We start from the raw sequence: 21,017 nt of genomic DNA, 5'->3' as shown, positions 1-21,017 counted from the left end.
TTCACATCTAACTTTTAAGCTGTCATAATTTTGGACTGAACTGTGAGAGCAATACTTCCTTTGTTCCTTTTCAAATAGCAAGTATGTGTACTACCAAATATAACTAATAGCATAAAACTGCCAATTGCCTGTGGACTCACCACTTCTGCACACACCTGATTGCTATTCAAACTTGCAGTGTCAACAGCTTGGTTTGAAACTTGAAGTGAAGAACTGTTGCTTGAATCACTTTGAGATGTCCACAAAGGTGTGCTGCTATCGGTTGATTTATTATTTGATGAAGGAGTCTTGTTTGGTGTTCTGTTTAACTGAGGTGGTGTTTTCCCAACATTATTCATAGTTGTTATTGAGCCATTATTTGGGGTGTTTACTTGTGCCTGCTCCTTGTGTATCGGATGATTTGGATCTGCAAGATCAAAAAGAGGTTGTATAACCTCAGATTGAAAAACTGAGTTCTTCTGCCACAAATTCAGCACCCTGACAATCTTGCTCTGTAACAAAAAAAAGTCAACATTCACAAATAGTATAACAATAATTCGAGGACTACTCCCCCTCCTAAAAGTAGCCATGAAGTAATAGCTGACAACCAACCTTTTCTTCTGGTGGGCACTTGAAAAGATGTACAAAAGTATTTTGCAGATTTTTTGCAAATCTGGGAGCAAAAACATCTTTGTCAGCTCCAAACTGATGCCTCGACTGCCGAACAATTGAATCAATAACATATAGTCCAGGAACCTTATACTCAGGCCGGCACTAAAAAAAAAAATTCAGTTACATCAGTGAAAAATAGTATCACATTTAAAATAATGTTATTTAACTTTTACCGTATAATGAAATAGAGACCACACGTGTCTTGAGTGTGCCTATCTGGGCAAATGGTACTGATATGAAAAACATGATTTCATAAATTACTTTAGGAAAGTTAAATATAAAACTTAATATCTCAGTAATAAATACCTCAATACTAAGTATATCAGTCTGTCAATGTTGTCCCATTGCAATTAACAGAACATGTTCTTCATTATTAACCACACATTAACATTACTCTAACTCAATGAGCGTACTTTCTACATATATCAGCTTGACAAGAGATGTGAATAACAAAATAAAGTAAAAAAGGTCATGATTGATTATCATTCTAAATACCTTCTGAATGAATTTTTCAACACTTTGAACAACATGTTTGTAGAATTTTATGGCTTTGATAGCTCCTTTAGTTATGCTAGTCATTTTGGCTTTTGATATAGGTGGTTTCACCTCATACAGAGCTGACAGCTGCAACAGAAGAAACAGACATCAAAGGATATTTATATGTCAACTATGTTTGGTTCCATAGGGAAGTAGTTAGTCAAATGACATTGATTGCATATACAGATTTTGGTCACAGTATGGCCATCATCTGTGCTAAAAAAAGACATAAAAAGAAACCATTACAATAAGGTAATGTGCATGCCTCATTAAATGTAGAGTTGTATAAGCTTTAATGTGTCAATCAGAAATACATATCAATAAATGCAAGTTAAAAGTTTAAAACCACATTATATGCACAGTCCCAAATGGACTATTCATGTCAAAGGCCAATTTTGCACTGAGATTGCTGTTTACAGTTACAATGCAGATGGCTTCAGTGTTCTTCATATGAATCTACAATGACCTCTTTACATGTGTGATGTGTTGAAAACTTTACTTTACTTTACTTTACTTTACAATTAGTAAACTCCCATGCTATTATTTTATACTTTTTTAAAAACTTATTTACATAAAACAAACATGGTGTAACTACAAAAGGTGACTAATGTTTTTCAGTTAACAGTTAACTTATTGTAATTGGTTCTTTGAGCAGTGAACATGGCCACACAGTGACTGAAGTCTGGATAAGCAATAAACATTATTTGTGACTGACTACTCTACCCTTTACTATTTGTTGTGTGTCAACACTTTTAGTGAAAGTGAATGTGCTTGTTGGGGGGGGGGGGGGGATGCCAGGAATATAGGTTTCAATAATTTTTAATGTTCACAATAACGAAATGCACTTAGTTGAAAGAAAAGAAGCAAAGTGAATAAATTCTGATCTTACATTCAAATTACCAAAATATTTATTTTTCATTTACTCAGTCACATAAGGTACGTAATATACCCAGAATCGTTTAAAATAGAAATATAAAAACAAAATGCTGACTATGAAATAATAATAATAATAATAAACATACAGCATAAGAATGTACCTCATTTCCTCACGCTTAATTATGGGATATGAAAGGGAAACATGTCAGCCTTTGCCCAATGTTAGGAACTATAGCGGTATTCACCTGGAATTAACGGGGAAAACCCCAATTGGCGTAACTGGATTACATAAACAAGCCTGAATCTTCTTTACATCAACAGTTTCTTTAAATTTTGAATTCATTTTAATAGTTAACAGTAACCATACTTTCATGGAATGATACTAAAATATTTAGAATTTTTGTCCACTATTCCATTCATTTTAGTGAATTCATTAATAAATCACAATTAACCTTTACTTAAGCATTCCTGGATGGAATAAAAGTCACCTGCTCAGAGAAAAGCTTACAGTTTCAATTTAAAAAACCTGCAGTTTTTCTCAAACAGCCTTCATCTGTTGTTGTTGTCTACTGAAACTGTATACAGCAAAGTGCTGTGCAATGTTTTAACCTTACTTAAAGATATGCTCACGACAAAAACTGTTCGTCATCTTATGACGAACTGAATAGCTATCACTGCCCTTGTTAACCAAGTTCCTACTGTCAATCACAAATCTCATAAGTGAGAAGATTTATTGTGGTGTCAGTTTAAGCTTATTATATAGAGGTTAGGTTGCTCACTTTCTGGTTAAAACTATTCTTTGTGGTTGAGCAGAATTGCCCACAAGATGATATCCTCTACCACATCAAGGAATAAAAGTATGCCAATAGGATGAGGAATTCAGTCTTATGCGAGACACCTTTTCAGTTTTGTTTTACCCAGACATGTTTCAGCACTTTTTGTGCTTCAGTGGGTTATTTTATTTTCTTAGCTTACATGAAGCTATTGGGTATTTATGTTGATAACTAGTCTGCTACACAATGTAAAACTTGTCATGGCTTTGATAATATAGTGTTTTCTCATATGTTTTGGCGAGGTGAATACGCTGATTTCTGTGACTTATGGTCGTTTGATAATGCACTTTCTATGAATTTTCAAACATGGGTAGAGTTTTGTCACTATTCAATGGAAACACTACAACATCAAAGCCATGACAAGTTGTAGATTGTGTAGCAGATTAGCTACCAACATAAATACCCAATAGGTTCATGTAAGTTAAGAAAATAAAATAACCTACTGAAGATATCACAAAAAGTGCTGAAACATGTCTGGGTAAAATGAAACTGAAAAGGTGTCTTATATAAGGCGGAATTCCTTGTCCTATTTTCAAAGACGTAAGAAGAACTGCACCACCACAAGATGATAAAATTATGCAAAATAAACAAGTTTTAGTTTGTCACTGGCACTAACTGTTGAAAACATTTTAACTGTAAATATAGTGGCATTCAGTTTCTGCAACAGTTCATGAAGATGGGCCTTTAGTAAGCGATCTCTATCTACTATCAATGCCATATATCTGGTATCCTCTACCTAAATGATCAGATTACCATTGTAAGAGTGTTGAAGGACAGTGTAAAAAGCAACTTGCATAAGAAACTAGATGTTCTGAGTTTTACTGCACTTACAAGCCAGCCTCTTAGCTGTGAATCAAGAGTTGCTTCCCTCCAAAAGATGAGATTATGTTATTCATTTTCTTACCTGAATGTGAAACAAGCATAATGGTTATATTTGCAAACAAACCAATTTTAGAGTTGTCAGCAACAAATCAATGCAAGGCACGACTAAATATTAAGAAAGGATGCAACCTGAGTATGGGACTTTGACGAAGATTCCATTACAGCAAATTGCTGTTCTAAAAACCACAACGATCCTTGTGTTGCTGTCATGCTATGGCTGCCTTTATTTTCAAATAAATCAAATTGAGAAAGCAACCCCTAGACTGGGTACATACATAAAGTGGTCTCTCTTGGATGATTGTATACTGCCCCCACCACTGCTGCATTACTATATCACAAAAGCATTATGTGATGTAGCAAACCACACAATACATAGCTTAAGAAAGAAGCTACAAAATGGTAATTTTGTGAGTAACTTATGAAAACTCTACATGTTGATACGAAAGACACAAAAGCATAATTTGACATTTATTCTTTCTAGATACGCTGTTTAATGATTTATCATTAAGCAATGAACAGATAAAAGCCATGCCAAAAATATGGAAAACCCTGTGTCAATGAAGCTCAATGCATCTGCAAATATCCGTTTATCGACAAGATGGCAGAGAGCCTCTGAATTCGAAACTGTTGCATATGTGATAGGACTTAGGCCCTACTATGACTTTCAGAGTCCCAGGTGGCTGCTGTTTTCCTTGACTTAATACAGCTCTGCATTGCCGTTTAGTGAACAAAATATGAGCCTATTGAGTATCGGCCCAGATTTGTGACTGAATTCAAGACTTCCTTGCAGATACATCAACATGTGACTCTTAATAGGATAAAATCTACAGATGTAGAGGTAGTTTGAAGAAGCTCCATATTGCTGTTTGCAGATTGTGCAGTTGCTTATAACAAGGTACCAAAGCCAGAAAACTGAAGTGAATTATAGGAGGACCCGCAGAAGAGATCAATGATTGATGCAAGGGACTGGCATTTAGCATGGACATAAATAAATGTAACATATTTTGCATTAATATGCAAAGAAATCCACTACCATATACTTCAACTATTGGCGAGAAATCATTATAAACGATAACTACTATAAAATACCTATGAGTAGCCATTCGAAGTAACATAAAGGTGGAATGACAACATAAAAAAAATTATATGGAAAGCAAATGCTAGACAGTTTCATAGAAAGAATCTCATGGAAATGGATTTCATCCAAGAACGAAGTGGCTTACAAACCACTTGTTCAACCTATACTTGAGAACTGATCATCAGTCTGGGACCCTTACCTTAACACAAAACCCAGAGTTATGTCTTTTTTATTATTTTGACAGAAACTTATAATCCGGAGTATACTTGGACAACTTAAGAACAGAGCTTTGAAAAAATAAACCCTTGCTTATAACCATTTCAGCACTGATAGTTATGTGTTCGGCCACTAGAGAGCATCTGGTTCTACATTTGTAGACCGGCTGTCATTTTATGATTAAGGTGGTTGCCACTAGATATTGTCTTTATTGTGTGCAGCTTTGGATACTAGACAACGAAATGCGCACTTTCTGTTCTCTCCTGCATTGTTGTTTAGACAATGGTTTCAGGAAAGTGTTGTGAAATAAATGGTTAGGTTAGTCTTCACAGCTACACATAAACTAAAAAATTGACTTCAAGTTTCAGGCTATTATAGTCAAAGTCTAGCGCACGAGTATACTCAAGATTTTATTACCGGTGATGTTCAAAACTTTGTAACTCATTATTTTGAACTTTAAAAGCTATCTTTATACATCTATATGTAATGCTGTTCATTGTACGATGTTTCTCATTAATAAAAAAATAATATTTTTTGGCACATAATTTGAAACAAATATCAATATGTTAAGGGGTTAATAGAAGAACCAGAGAAGCTCCAATGATGACTAATATGTTTCTTCTTGAGCTTGAGAGTGTTAAGGAGATACTCCACAACCTCTAATGGCAAATGCTACAAGTGAGAGATGATGTGCATCATGGAGAGGATTACTACTGAAATTCGGGGAGAGTTCTCTCTCTCTCTCTCTCTCTCTCTCTCTCTCTCTCTCTCTCTCTCTCTCTCTCTCTCTTTTTTTTTTTTTTTTTTTTTTTTTTTAAATTGTAAGCTGCGGTAGAGCGCACAAAAGCAAGCCATGCCGCGAGCAGCGACAGGTCGTAAACACTCATTATCAGAATGCGACAAACAATGCATGACACAGTACAATAATGCATTTTCAGCTTAGAGTGACGTAAACACCTATAACAAAGAGAACGGCACTTATCAGATCAAAGCAAAATAAGCAATCGATTCAAACCAGACGAAGCACGTGCAAAAGGAAGGGTGCCCGCCTGACACATAGCAATGGCTACTTGATAAAGCTTAACTGTTAAGCTTATGACTCAAACCAAACTACTGTAGCTGTATCTTCAAACCATTCGACCTCAATTGTGTGTCACGTTACAATGGACCAACTTTGTTGCGATTTGGAGGGGCAGTCTACAACTTTTATCGCCACTTGAATTTCAAGTCTCAAATTTCAGGTGTGGCTTAAGATTTGGGAAAATCTTTTTTCCTTGATTTCGAGTCTCATTTTCCAGGTGTGGCTTAGATTCGAGTAAATACAGTACCATACCTCCTGCCCTGAACATGTTAATGAATCCACTGCATCTGCACTGAAGCACCTCAAGTTAATATCGCAATGCAGAATGGGCGCCCTCATCAGAACTCAATTTTTGGGAAAATCAGGTACTGAACTTGGGGCCCTGTACGTTATGATAAGCCAAGCTCATCAATGAATAACAGAGCTCTTCAATAAATTTTATCCATACATCGCGTAAATACTTTTTAGAGTAACTTCTGGTTGCAGACCACCACCACCACCACCACCACCACCACCACCACCACCACCAAGGTATTTGGAAATAATATCTCGTGTGTTACATGTGAAAATTGGTAAGTCAATAGGAAATTTGAGATGTTTAATGGACAAGGTCCTCTGTCTAGCACTGGTAGTACTACCTGGAAAATGGATGATGATTAAAATTTCCAGACAATGATCTTTAGTTTTTTATGTTGTATCAAATGTATACATTAAGAGGGCAGTATACGCCTCTCATGGCAAAGGTGGAGGAGAAATTAATAAAGCTTTGTACAAACAATTTCGGTGTGTATTTATATTAACTCTAGAAAATCACAAGAAATTATAGCTGAACACTCAGAATGGGACTGGAATCCTTTCCTCTAAGGATTCCGAGAACATTTTGCATGGACCAAATAACATAAAAAAATCAAAGATGTTGAAGGTATTTGTAAAAGTATTTTGTAAAACATGGTTTATAAACCATGTTTTACCAATACACTTTGATTGTAAGAATATGGAAAGTAAACCACACAAGGGCTTGTTATAACACACTCAATGTGGAAGGAAGAAAGGTTGGTTTTCACCTATTAATTTCTACGTTATGCTCTATAAATTCCATAATAAAAGAGAGCCTTCAAGGGTGTTCATCAAGTCTAATTATAGGTTAATTAGCAGCTTCTGTAAACTATAGCAACGATTTATTACAACTAACGTTAATCTGCCGAGAATCCTTCCAGGTTGTATGGCTGTGGTCCATGGAAATCTTCTATCCCTGACGTTTCGTCCAAAGTTATGTTGGACATCTTCGTAGGTGTTCCTGGTTGTGCCGAGTCTTACCGACTGACGAGTTGGACATCAAAGAACAGGCTAAATACCGTGGAAAGTGGTTGTGGTTTGGATTTCACGTGATAGCAGAGATAAACCTCGTCAAGGATAAAATGTAAATATTAATCATAGTACATCAAAGATAAAAACTTGTCATCGATTCTGTAGCGCCACTGTCCATATATCGCAGAGTTTCACAGCTGCTTCTTTTCTGTTAAAATTATCCCCATGTTTATATATTTCGATGGCTTCTCTATATAGACGTGGATTTCGATGGCTTCTCTATATAAACGTGGATTTCGATGGCTTCTCTATATTGACGTGGGTAATAGTTCGTTCAGTTTCTGAAAACTTCACTAAGTGATCACCTGACTGAAGAGCATGTTCCACCATGGCTGACTTGACTGTTTTCCCTAGTTGGCAAAGACTTTTATGTTCTTTCAACCTTATATTCACACTTCTCTTTGTAGTTCCAACCGCAGACCCTACCACATGTATAAAGAATCTTGTATACACCACTTACAGAAGGGGGAGGGGGGGGGGGCGTTTATTCTTAACGGAACAAAGTGCTTGGCCTATTTTCTTAGTTAGTCCGAAGGTTTATCACTGCTATCAAGTGAAATACAGACCACACCCACTTTCCACGGTATTTGGGCAATTCTTCGACATACGAGTCGTCAGTCAGCAAGACTCAGCACAACCAGGAGCACCTCCGAAGATGTCCAACGTAGCTTTGGACGAAATGTCAGGGATAGAAGAGTTCCATGGACCACGGCCATACAACCTGGAAGAATTCTCAGCAGCTGAAACATCCAGTCGTGAAGGCCTTGATTGTATAACGTTAATCTACTCACACTGGTAATTATGAGAATAACTTCTAGATTAATTAATCTGTACCTCAACAGAAAAGCAGCTACATTAAAGAGAGATAAAAAAAATAAAAACACAGCTCTTTCTCTTGGTGTTTCTATCCAAAACTTCAAACAAAGCATATAATAACTTTACTGAGAACACTACCAGCTTTCTATACACTGAAAAAGTTAAAAACATGTTTAAGGTGAATGTTAATGTAAACTGGAATTTACTTACCAGTGTCCAAATAATCCAACCAATAATAGTAAGAGTGGCAAATAACATTTTCTTTTACTTTAGTTTTCAATATCGGAGCAGTTCTAATTCCCTGCCTGATGCCTGCCAGCAACCCATAAAAGAGTTTAACATCAGAAAAGAAAACTAATTTCTGAAATCTAAATGTAAGTGCACAGTCTATTTGGAAATTATTTTTACTTCTAGTATTGTGGATGTGACTTTTACACTTCACCCTAAATTCACACTTATAATAACAACAAAGACCATTAGGGATTAAATGTATTCTCACATTAGTGTAAGAATTGCAAGGTCCCTGGCAAAGCTTCTACAGCCTGTAGAATAAATACTGGTTTTATCCTTAGCTGTATTGCTCTTGACAATTATGCAATAGGACAGTACTGACAAAGTCTGAAATGTATGCCAGTAAATCACTTCTGCAGGTCAACACAAAGAGAGATTTCTAAATGCAAATCAAGCAGAACTGAACTTTCTCCATTAACTTATCCATGTACTTGAGTCATCTCGGTGTATTATTCATCTGGATGCCTAAGAGCTTCACACGCAGAGCCTCATAAAGGTAGTTCTACTTCAACATGGTCCAGTCACATTAATGTGAGCACCAACTATGTTCAACATCAATGTGCAATAACCACACGCAGGTGACACTAGCAGTAGAGGGTATATAAAGTGTGCTGGGAGGTCGCGGAAAACAGTGCAGTCGTTTTTGTAATGCGGAAACGGAGTGATTTAGCTGACCTTTGATCATTGGCTTTTGGGCCAGTGGAAGCATTTCAGAAACAGCTAAGTTTGTAGGCCGCTCGTGTATAATCATGTGTAACATATACCATACATGTCAAAATGGCACCATGCAAAACTGGCACCGAGGTAACTGCAATGCACTACAGGCCATAGATGACAAGAGTGCATGATAGATGTGTAGGCCAAGTCAACATGTAACTGTTGAGCAACTGACCACCCACATGAACCAAGGAACTGCCATCAGTGTCTCCACAAGGACCATTCGGTGAGTGTAGCTGTGTATGGGCTTCCACAGCAGGCACCTGGTTCATGTACCCATGATGACATGTTGACTGCTGTTCATCAGCAATGAAAGCTGGAAGGAGGGAGCGTTATGGTCTAGGGAATGTTTTCATGGCATTTCTTAGGTGATTTCGTCATTCCGGAAGGCGCACTGGATCAACACAAGGGATCATGTCCACCCTTACATGCAGCTTGTTTCTCCTTGGCATGCCGGCATGCACCAGCAGGACTATGTAACATGTCACACAGCTCGCAATGTACACGATGTGTTCGAACACCACCACAATGAGTTTGCCTCACTCTCGAGGCCACCAAACTCCCCAGATTTAAACTCAACTGCAAATCTGTGTCACCACTTCGATCGGGCTATACACTGGAACACACTCATCATTTTCAATTAATTCAGGGGTTATTTGTGACCAAACACAACACACCTGTAGCTTGCCAGCCCAGCTATTTCCCTGACCGAGCACCGGGTGTCTTCTGGCTTTTCCCTAAACTGAAAAAGAATGTGAAAGGAAGCAGATTTTTTAACAGGGAAGATATTATGCACAGAATTCAATGGAGCAGTTCCACATCATACAAAAAGGCACTTTCCAGCATTGCTTCCAGCAGTGGTAGCAACATTGGAAGGTGTGTGTAGAAGCTGAAGGAGATTACTTTGAAGGTGACTGATGTCAAACAATTTTATCTGAATAAAGATTTATTTACAAAATCAAAGTCATATACTTTTTGACCATCACCTAATGAAATCTGTCAATGATGACAAACTGATAGGAACAATGTTGTTCACAGCTGCAACAACATAAGGAAAAAAGTTACATTTATTACCCACAACTAAAGGTATCAGTGTCTCAGAAAGGAGATTAATACACAGGCAAAAATATTATCGTTTGTCCAACAATCTATAATGTCTGATGGATAGCAAAACAAATTTCAAATCTAGACTAAAATAATTTCTTCTTGATAACTTCTATCCCATAGATTAGTTTTTAATTAAAAAATGATAGTAAATGTAGGTTAAAAAATAAAAATTGGTAGTTAAATGACGAGTGTTAAAGGCTAATACATTTGTTATTAACCTATGGTCAGTGAGCTATTAAAAACCTGAAAATGGCCAGCAGCCAGCCATATTCACAAAAAATCATACGTATGTAGCATGTGAACTGACTGTTCTCCATCATTATGATGAAAACGTGTAAATTATCTACAAAACATTTAACTAATTATGACTGTTGTATGTATACCATACACCCAAAGTGCATTCTTTAACATTTATGGTAACTAAGAGTAAAAATCGCATATAGAAATGCATTTTAGAAATGATCACACTATTCTATGACTCTGGAAAATGCTAGAGCCTTCTAGGGATCTAATTTCTTTAATTTTAGCATTACATTCATTACATGTCCTATAGGGAACAGAATTAAAACACAAAAAACTACAGTATGACCAGAAGAAGGCAGGTGCCACCAAACAGAATAAATTTCCCAAAACATGCATAAGTTGGAAATGTATTGTTCTGGAGCTACAGTCATAAAACGGCTGTCTGCAGATTAACAAGTGTATGGTATAAAGATGAATGTTCCATACTATTCAGCATCTTACGAGTGACATAGGAAACATATGACAAACATCGTAAACAACATGGAGACTATAATACGATACCAGTGGCGATATTTTCGGATTGGCTAAGCTACAAATCAGTCACCACAACCAGATTCCTCTGGTTTCACATACATCAGCTTCAACAACTAACAATCAAATTGTGAAAGTAGGCACCAAAAGGTGATGTAACAGCAGCCACTGACATTACAGCACTGGTCAATGCCAATGACTAGTACTGAATATTCCTCTTCACCCACTGTATGGAAGTAACTTGCCTGTTATGCTAAGAAGCACAGATAATGGTTAATTTGCATAAACCAAACAGTTAAAGTCAGGAAAATTTCAGATTTGTAGCCAATGCTGGTAACAGTAAATCCAATTTTTTCTGGGATGTACACTATGTGATCAAAAGTATCCCGACACCCCCAAAAAACATATGTTTTTCATATTAGGTGCATAGTGCTGCCACCTACTGCCAAGTCCTCCATGTCAGCGACCTCAGTAGTCATAAGACATCATGAGAGAGCAGAATGAGGTGCTCTGTGGAACTCACGGACTTCGAACGCGGTCGGGTGATTAGGTGTCACTTGTGTCATATGTCTGTAGGCGAGATTTCCACACTCCTATACATCCCTACGTCCACTGTTTCCGATGTGATAGTGAAGGGGAAATGGGAAGGAACATGTACAGTACAAAAGCGTACAGGCCGAACTCGTCTACTCACTGACAGAGACTGCCGACAGTTGAAGAGGGTCATAATGTGTAATAGGCAGACATCTATCCAGACCATCACACACGAATTGCAATCTGCATCAGGATCCACTGCAAGTACTATGACAGTTAGGCGGGAGGTGAGAAAACTTGGATTTTATGGTAGAGTGGCTGCTCATAAGCCACACATCACACTGGTACATGCCAAACGGCGCCTTGCTTGGTGTCAGGAGCATAAACATTGGACGATTGAACACTGGAAAAATATTGTGTGGAGTGACGAATCACGGTACACAATGTGGTGATCTGATGGAGGGGTGTGGATATGGCAAATGCCCGGTGAACATCATCTGCCTGGAGTGTGTAGTGCCAACAGTAAAATTCGGAGGCAGTGGTGTTATGGTGTGGCCATATTTTTCATGGCGGAGGCTTGCACCCCTTGTTGTTTTGCATGGCACTATCACAGCACAGGTCTACATTGATGTTTTAGGCACCTTCTTGCTTCCCACTGTTGAAGGGCAATTCGGGGATGGCAACTGCATCTTTCAACACGATCGAGCATCTGTTCATAATGCGTGGCCTGTGGAGGAGTGTCTACATGACAAAAACATCCCTGTAATGGACTGGCATGCATAGAGTCCTGACCTGAATCCTATAGAACACCTTTCGGATGTTTTGGAAGACCGACTTCATGCCAGGCGTCACCAAACGACATCGAGACCTCTCCTCAGTGCAGCACTCCATGAAGAATGGGCTGCCATTCCCAAAGAAACCTTCCAGCACCTGATTGAACGTATGCCAGCGAGAGTGGAAGCTGCCATCAAGGCTAAGGGTAAACCAACACCATATTGAATTCCAGCATAACCGATGGACGGCACCAAAAACTTGTAAGTCATTTCCAGCCAGGTGTCCGGATGCTTCTGATCACATAGTGTATATCTATTAAATTAGCTATGTTAGGAGCACCATAACTCCAAAAATTTGTTGCACTGCACAACAGAAACAGCAAAACAGTGAGAGTGTTGAAATAAAATACTGTATGTTACAATGCTGTTAATAATGAAATTTACAGGCAGTATGTATTAATTTTTGCCATAATAGTGGTAACAGCAATGAAATTTCATCTGAAGTGCAGCACAGCAACTGCAGCAAAACACAATACAACAGCTCACTGAAACAAGACTATAACACTGAACATGGTCAACCTTATCCTCTGACCAGACACACTACTGTGCACTTGTCACTGTCTGGCTGGCATTTTATGGCTGCAGCTGCACTATTGCAAAGTTCTGGTCTACAGCTATTTGACCAAATTTGCTTGATTTGATTCCCCATTATGCTGCTATGATATAAGTACCAAGATTTTTTTCTGTGCCCTGTATATGTCTGAAGTACTGTGTCTTATCAAAAAGAGGGTTATAACTGAGAATATTATGAGTAAGCACCTTGGTGATACACAATGTCCTTTTTTAAGCATCTGCCCTGATGTTTGTTGAGAATATCTGTAACATTTTCATTTTAACAAGATAAATCTGGGACGAATCACACAGTCCTTTGAATCTTTTTCTCTCTATACTATTACTTCTGCTTGCTAAGGATCTCAGATAATGAAACAATATTGAAGTGTATGTCAGAAAAGCATTACTTAAGCAACTTCTTTTGAAGTTTATTGTACTGAAACATAGTGTGGTGTATCCTTTCCTAACAACTAAAGTTATGTGTTCACTCCAACTTAATCTGCTGTAAATGACAATGGCTCAAAATAACATTACATTTGCTTATATTGAGATTCAGATGTCACCCTTTGATGAACTGCTGATAATCTGTACAGCTTCTGGCATTTGCAACAATAATGTGCCAATGCCACTTCTCTGTGCAGCAATATTGTTCCAAACAAGCTCAGAGAGAGACAATCATCATCTATTACATTATTATTATATATTGTGAAAGTCTTTCAACACTTTTTTGTTGCACGCTCAATACTATTTTCACATTAATGAAGGTTCTGCAATCAAGAAAAGAATGCTGAACACTGAGTGTTAGAAAATCTTCAATTTAGTCATGTATCTGGTGCGATTTTCCTTTTGTATTTTGTTTATAAAATAATTATGAAAAACTGAATCACAGCCCTTCTGCAAGGTGAGTAACAAGGTGCAAACATCTTGTCACTTTCTACAGTTTTCTTAGTGTGTTGAATGAAATAGGTGACCTGAAAATCTTACAGCTACAGCTCCTAAATCCATGTTGGCTCTAATACAATTCTTTCGTCCCCAAAAGTCATCACAGTCATTAAAAATGAGTTCAGTAATTATATAACAAACCAATATGAATGAAACTTATATATGCATAACTGGCAATAATTGTGTCTTCTTTAGTTTTTCCAGCAACATTTAACAAATGCTGGCTACAAGTTCTGTTGTGTAATCAATATAGAATCTACTAGGTGTCCCATCATGTACCACAGCCTCACTATATACCAGAGTGGCTACACGAACTTGGGAAAGAAAAAAATCCCTGAGAATTCCAGATGCAAGAAGGAAGATATTGTCAAGAAGTTCCTGATAAATTAATCATGAGCAGCGATGGGGAGTGGGGCAGAGGGTGGGTCCAGCATATGACAGTAATGACTTTAGTTTCTTCTCAGCTCTGAGCTATATGGCATCCACAAGCAGCAGATTAACTGCAGTTTTCAAACATTGATAATTTATATGAAATAATACTCATATAATTAACAAACTTTGAATTAGTAAGTATTTTAAAATTTGTGGTTTGTAAGTCAATCAAATTCAGTTTCAATGCTAGGTTAAAAGTGCAGAATTCCTTGAGATTTCCCTGATTCTTCCAGGTAAAACATAATTCCCTGAGAATTCAGAGTTTTCAGGAGAATCACCACGCTAAGTCATTTATACACACACCAAATAAAAGTTTTGCATCACCTCGGTTCCGAGAGTTCTGGAACATGTACAGAAAATTGGAATAGAGACCAACATAAACATCATTTCTGCCCTTTTTATTGCTCATGAAAACCACACATTGCATGTCGTACCACCATACAGAGAGACCTCCAGAGGTGGTGGTCCAGATTGCTGTACACACCGGTACCCCTAATACCCAGTAGCACATCCTCATGCAATGATGCATGCCTGGATTCATCATGGCATACTACATACAAGTTCATCAAGGCACTGTTGGTCCAGATTGTCCCATCCCTCAATAGCAATTCGGCATACATCCCTCAGAGTGGTTAGTGGGTCACGTCATTCATAAACAGCCCTTTTCAATCTTTCCCAGTCCATGAAGACGAATGCCTCGCCAATAAGCTGCCAATATGGTTACACTATCGGTTGGAGGATGGCATTCAAGTAGCGTACAGCCAGTACTGCACCTTCCATGACCACCAGCAGCGTAAGTCAGCCCCACATAATGCCACCCCAAAACAGCAGGGAACCTCCACCTTGCTGCACTCGCTGGACAGTGTGTCTAAGGCATTCAGCCTGACCGGGTTGCCTCTAAACACGTCTCCGACGATTGTCTGCTTGAATGCATATGCGACACTCATCGGCAAAGCGAATGTGATGCCAATCCTGAGTGATCCATTTGACATGTTGTTGGGCCCGTCTGTACCATGCTGCATGGTGTTGTGGTTGCAAAGACAGACCTCGCCATGGATGTCAGGAATGAAGTTGCGCATCATACAGCCTATTGCGCACAGTTTGAGTTGCACAGTGTCCTGTAGCTGCATGAAAAGCATTATTCAACATGGTGGCGTTGCTGTCGGGGTTCCTCCGAGCCACAATCCGTATGAAGCGATCACCTATTGCAGTAGTAGCCCTTGGATGACCTGAGTGAGGCATGTCATTGACAGTTCCTGTCTCTCAGTATCTCCTCCATGTCCAAACAACATCGCTTTGGTTCACTTCCCTTGTTGAAAGCCCTCCCTGGCACAAAGTAACAATGCGGACGCGATTAAACCACCGTATTGACCATCTAGCCATGGTTGAAGTACATACATCACGAGCCGTGTACCTCCTTCCTGGTGGAATGACTGGAACCGATCAGCTGGTTGGTTGGTTGGTTGGTTGGTTGGTTGGTTTGTGGAATTGAAGTGACCAGACTACTAGGGCCAACAGTCCCTTTTTCCACGAACTTGAAACACCCACAAAGAATAAGAACCAGCAATGGAGATGACAAGAGACGACGCAGGACAAGAAAGACACAGACAGAGATCAGAAAAAAGGAATTAAAATCACACTGAGTGTAACAGTGGTTGACAGACCATAGAAACAAAAAAGGAAAAGCCGACCACCAAGAAACGCACTAAAAACCCCAGTCTTAAGTCGTAGGCCAATGGCCATTCAACACAAAAAAAAAAGGGCCAAACACTTATTAGATCAAGCGATAAAAACCCCCTGCACGAATATAACTCAAAACTAAATCTGCCATCTCAACGTCATCTGATAAAAGGGCAGGAAGCGTATCGGGCAGCGCAAACGTCTGCCTGAGCGGAGGTAAAAGTGGGCAGTCCAACAAGATGTGGACCACCGTCAAAACTGACCTGCAGCAACATAAAGGTGAGTCCTTGCGGCACAGTAAATAGCTGTGTGTCATCGAGGTGTGGGCAATGCGCAGCCGGCACAGGACAACAGAGTCCTTGCGAGAGACCCGCAAGGAGGAGCACCACACACCGGTAGCCTCCTCGATGGCCCGAAGTTTGTTGGGTGAAGGAAGGGTGTGCCACTCTCCACCCCAGGTGTGAAGTACCTTCTGCTGCAAAACTGATCTGAGGTCACTCTCCGAAATGCCAATCTCCAAGGCTGGTGCACCGACAGCCTGTTTGGCCCGCGTGTCAACATCTTCATTTGCCGGGATGCTGACATGACCTGGGGTCCACACAAAAAAGACCACAGAGCGGATGCAACAGGCAAGAGTATGGAGGGACTCCTGGATAGCCATCCCCAGACGAGAACGAGGGAAACACTGGTCAATAGCTCGTAAACCACTCAGGGAGTCACTACAGATAACGAAGGTCTCACCTGAGCAGGAGCGGATATACTCCAGGGCGCGAGAGTTGGTGACCAGCTCGGCAGGGGAAACACTGCAGCCAGCCGGCAATGAGTGTTGTTCATAATGATCCCCTACAGTAAGACCATAACCGACACGACCAGCAACCATCGAAACGTCAGTATAGACAACGTCAGAGCCTTGAAACACGGCAAGGATTGAAAGGAAGCAGCGACGGGGGGCCTCAGGAGGGACTGTGTCCTTCAGGCCCTGTGCCAAATAGAGCCGAAGGCATGGGTGGGGCACACACCATGGGGGTATACACAGAGGGGCCCAGAAAAGAGGTGGAAGAGGGAAAACCTAAAGCCCAGAGAGAAGAGCTCTGACGCGAACTGCAATTGTACACCCTGACTGGGGCCGCCCTTCCGGAAGATGGACGACCGGCTGAGGGAACAGGAGACGATAATTGGGATGCCCAGGCAAGCTACAAACATGTGTAGCATAAGCGGCCAGTAATTGTTGGCTGCGGAATCGCAATGAAGGGACACCTGCCTCCACAAGTATGTTGTTGACAGGGCTTCTATGGAAAGCTCCAGTGGCGAGTCGGATCCCGCTGTGAAGGATGGGGTCCAGCAACTGCAACGCTGAAGGGGATGCCGAACCGTAAGCTAGGCTCCCATAATCTAGACGGGACTGAATTAACGCCTGGTACAGCAGTAGAAGGGTAGACCGATTGGCACTCCAGCTGGTGTGGCGCAAGCAACAGAGTGTGTTAAGGTGCCGCCAGCACGTCTGTTTAAGCTACCGAATATGAGGGAGCCAAGTCAACCGGGTTTCAAAAACCAATCCCAAAAACTGATGCGTCTCCACCACAGCAAGAGGTTTACCGTCACGATAAAGCCATGGCTCAGTGTGAACAGTGCACCGCCAGGAGAAATGCATAATGCAGGTCTTGGCAGCCGAAAACTGGAAGCCATGCGCTACAGCCCAAGACTGTGCCTTGGGGATAGCACCCTGCAGTTGCCGTTCAACAGCTGCAATGACAGTGGAGCTATAGTATAGGCAGAAGTCGTCAGTATACAAGGAAGCTGAGACAGGCGTTCCCACTGCTGCAGCGAGCCCATTAATTGCAATTAAAAAGAGGCAGACACTTACGACAGATCCTTGCAGTACCCCATTCTCCTGAACTCAGGAGGAACTATGGGAGGCCGTAACTTGCACGTGGAAGGAACGTAGTGACAGAAAATTTTGTATGAAAATCAGGAGCGGACCCCAAAGACCCCAACCATGAAGCATAGACAGGATGTGACGTCACTATGTCGTATTGTATGTCTTCCGCATGTCAAAAAAGACGGCGACCAGATGCTGACGGCGGGCAAAGGCTGTACAGATGGCAGACTCCAGGCACACCAGATTATCGGTTGCAGAGCGGCCCTTATGGAACCCACCATGAGACGGAACCAGAAGGCCCCAAAACTCATGTAGCTAACTCAACCTCTGGCTCACCATGCGTTCAAGCAACTTGCAAAGAACGTTGGTAAGGCTAATGAGGCGGTAGCTGTCCACCTCCAGTGGGTTCTTGCCAGGTTTCAACACAGGGATTACGATTCTTCCCCGCCACTGCGACGGGAACCCACCCTTAACCCAGATACGGTTGAAAAGGTCTAGGAGACGTTGCTGGCAGTTCACCGAGAGGTGTTTGAGCATCTGACAGTGGATGCGATCTGGCCCGGGAGCTGTATCAGGACAAGCAGCTAGGACACTTTGGAATTCCCACTCACTGAATGGAGCATTGTACGATTCAGGGTGGCGCGTGTGAAATGAAAGGCTCCAACGTTGCAACCACTCTTTCAGGGAGCAGAAGGCCAGTGGGTAATTCACAGAAGCGGAACTCTGAGCAAAATGCTCTGCTAAGCGGTTTGCAATTGTGTCAGAGTCAGTACACACTGCTCCATTCAGTGAGAGCACAGGTACGCTAAAGAGGGTCCGATAGCCATAGAGTCGCCTGATCTTGGCCCAAACCTGCGATGGAGAGGTACGGAGGCCAATGGTGGAGACATACCTTTCCCAGCACTCCTGCTTATGTTGGTGAATGAGGTGGTGGGCTCACGCACAGAGTCGTTTAAAGGCGATGAGGTGTTCCAACGAGGGATGCCGCTTGTGATGCTGGAGTGCCTGCCTGCAATCTTTAATCGCCTCAGCAATATCGGGCGACCACCAAGGCACAGTCCTCCATCGCAGGGACCCAGAAGAACAGGGAATGGTAGATTCTGCGGCAGTAACGATGCCGGTGGTGACCGAGTGAACCACCACATCAATTGCGTCATTGGTAAGAGGCTCGATAGTGGCAATGGAGGTGAACAAGTCCCAGTCAGCCTTATTCATAGCCCATCTGCTGGGGCACCCAGGAGAGTGATGCTGTGGCAGTGACAGAAAGATCGGAAAGTGGTCACTACCGCACAAGTCATCATGCACACTACATTGGACATATGGTAATAGGCTAGGGCTGCAGATCGAAAGGTCGACGGCTGAGTATGTGCCATGTGCCACACTGAAATGTGTGAAGGCACCACTATTTAAAAGAGAAAGGTCGAGCTGTGACAATACTTGCTCAACAATGCTGCCTTGGCCTGTTGTCACTGATCCACCCCACAGACGGTTATGGGCATTGAAGTCGCCCAGTAACAAAAAAAGGTGGCGGCAATTGGTCTATCAGCGCAGCCAGGACATGCTGCGGGACATCACCATCCGGTGGAAGATAGAGACTGCAGACAGTTACAGCCTGAAGCGTCCACACCCAAACAACGACAGCCTCTAAAGGTGTTTGTAGAGGTACAGACTCGCCGTAAAGAGAGTGAAGGACATAGATGCAGACGCCACCAGATACCCTCTCCTAAGCCGCCCGTTTCTTATAACAACCCCGATAGCCATGGAGGGCAGGGGTTCACATCACCAGAAACCATGTTTCCCGAAGAGCAGTGCAGAGGAAAGGGTGAAGGCTGAGAAGTTGTCAGAGCTCAGCAAGATGATGGAAAAAACCGCTGCAGTTCCACTGGAGGATGACATTGTCCATGGCCGAGAAAGGTGTGACGGGACCGAGGAGGCAGATTACGCCACTAGGTCACCTGCTGCCACCGACTGAGTACCGACAGGAGCGACGTCCATCATGTTTGCGGGACCGGCGAAATCTAGGTCCACAGCAGATGCCAGAATCTCCATCGCGTCCTCAGATGCAGAGCTTGTAGGTAGCGGTGGAGTGGGTGCCACCACAATTCCCTTGGTATTAGGGGTCTTTGATTTTGATTTCTCATGCTGTTCCCTTGGTTGCCCTTGCTGGGAGGGCTTCTTTGATTCAGTCTCCGGGACTGAAGAGGACCGCGAAGCCCTACAACCAGCTACCTGGGGCTCCTTCAGCCCCTGGCAGATGTCTGGTTTGCCACTGTTAGGAACCTGGGACCAAGGGATCCCTTCCTACCGAGAGAAGCCGGAGAAGACTTACACTTCTCCAGCTTAGAAGTGGGGACTGATGTCCCTGACGGTTGAGGGGATGCTGCTCTCAAGGTAGGTAGTGTGGGAGCAACAGGGAGGGAAGTGCCCCTCACCATCAAAGAGGCAGGTGTGATCCTTTGGCTCTGAGAGTTGACTATGTGGTGCAGCAGATGGACCTGTAACAGGAGTGACAATGGCGGCATAAGATGACGTCATACGCACGGGATGAAGCCGTTCAAATTTCCGTTTAGCCTCAGTGTAGGTCAGTCGGTCCAGGGTCTTGTATTCCATTATTTTTCGTTCCTTCTGTAGAATCTTACAGTCCGGCAAGCAAGGGGGATGGTACTCTCGGCAGTTGACACAGATGGGAGGCAGGGCACATGGAGTATCGGGATGGGATGGATGACCACAATCGCGACATATGAGGCTGGAAGCACAATGGGAAGACATATGGCCAAACGTCCAACACCTGAAGCACGGCATCAGGGGAGGGATATATGGCTTAACATCACAGAGGTACACCATCACCTTCACCTTCTCGGGTAATGTGTCACCCTCAAAGGCCAGGATGAAGGCACCGGTGGCAACCTGATTATCCCTCGGACCCCGGGGAATGCGC

The 21,017-nt window shown here is 41.7% G+C and overlaps 1 protein-coding gene across 3 annotated transcripts in view; it reads right to left on the bottom strand.

The window, feature by feature from the left end:
* LOC124556784 overlaps positions 1–21,017 on the bottom strand; it is a 191,495-nt gene that overhangs the window by 151,079 nt on the left and 19,399 nt on the right. For 2 of the 3 annotated variants that reach the window (XM_047130792.1, XM_047130794.1), the window contains exons 2-4: positions 1,147–1,275; positions 592–753; positions 156–491 (exon numbers count right to left, since the gene is read on the bottom strand). In XM_047130792.1, the coding sequence (XP_046986748.1) occupies positions 156–491; positions 592–753; positions 1,147–1,275 (627 nt within the window). Of the gene's footprint in view, positions 1–155; positions 492–591; positions 754–1,146; positions 1,276–21,017 lie in introns of those variants that run through there. The other variant, XM_047130793.1, reaches the window with a different exon arrangement.

Source organism: Schistocerca americana, chromosome X (genome assembly GCF_021461395.2).
Source record: "Schistocerca americana isolate TAMUIC-IGC-003095 chromosome X, iqSchAmer2.1, whole genome shotgun sequence".
Taxonomy (NCBI): Eukaryota; Metazoa; Arthropoda; class Insecta; order Orthoptera; family Acrididae; genus Schistocerca; species Schistocerca americana.
The sequence above is the reverse complement of the archived record's forward strand: the minus strand, read 5'-3'. Positions and strand labels throughout refer to the sequence as shown.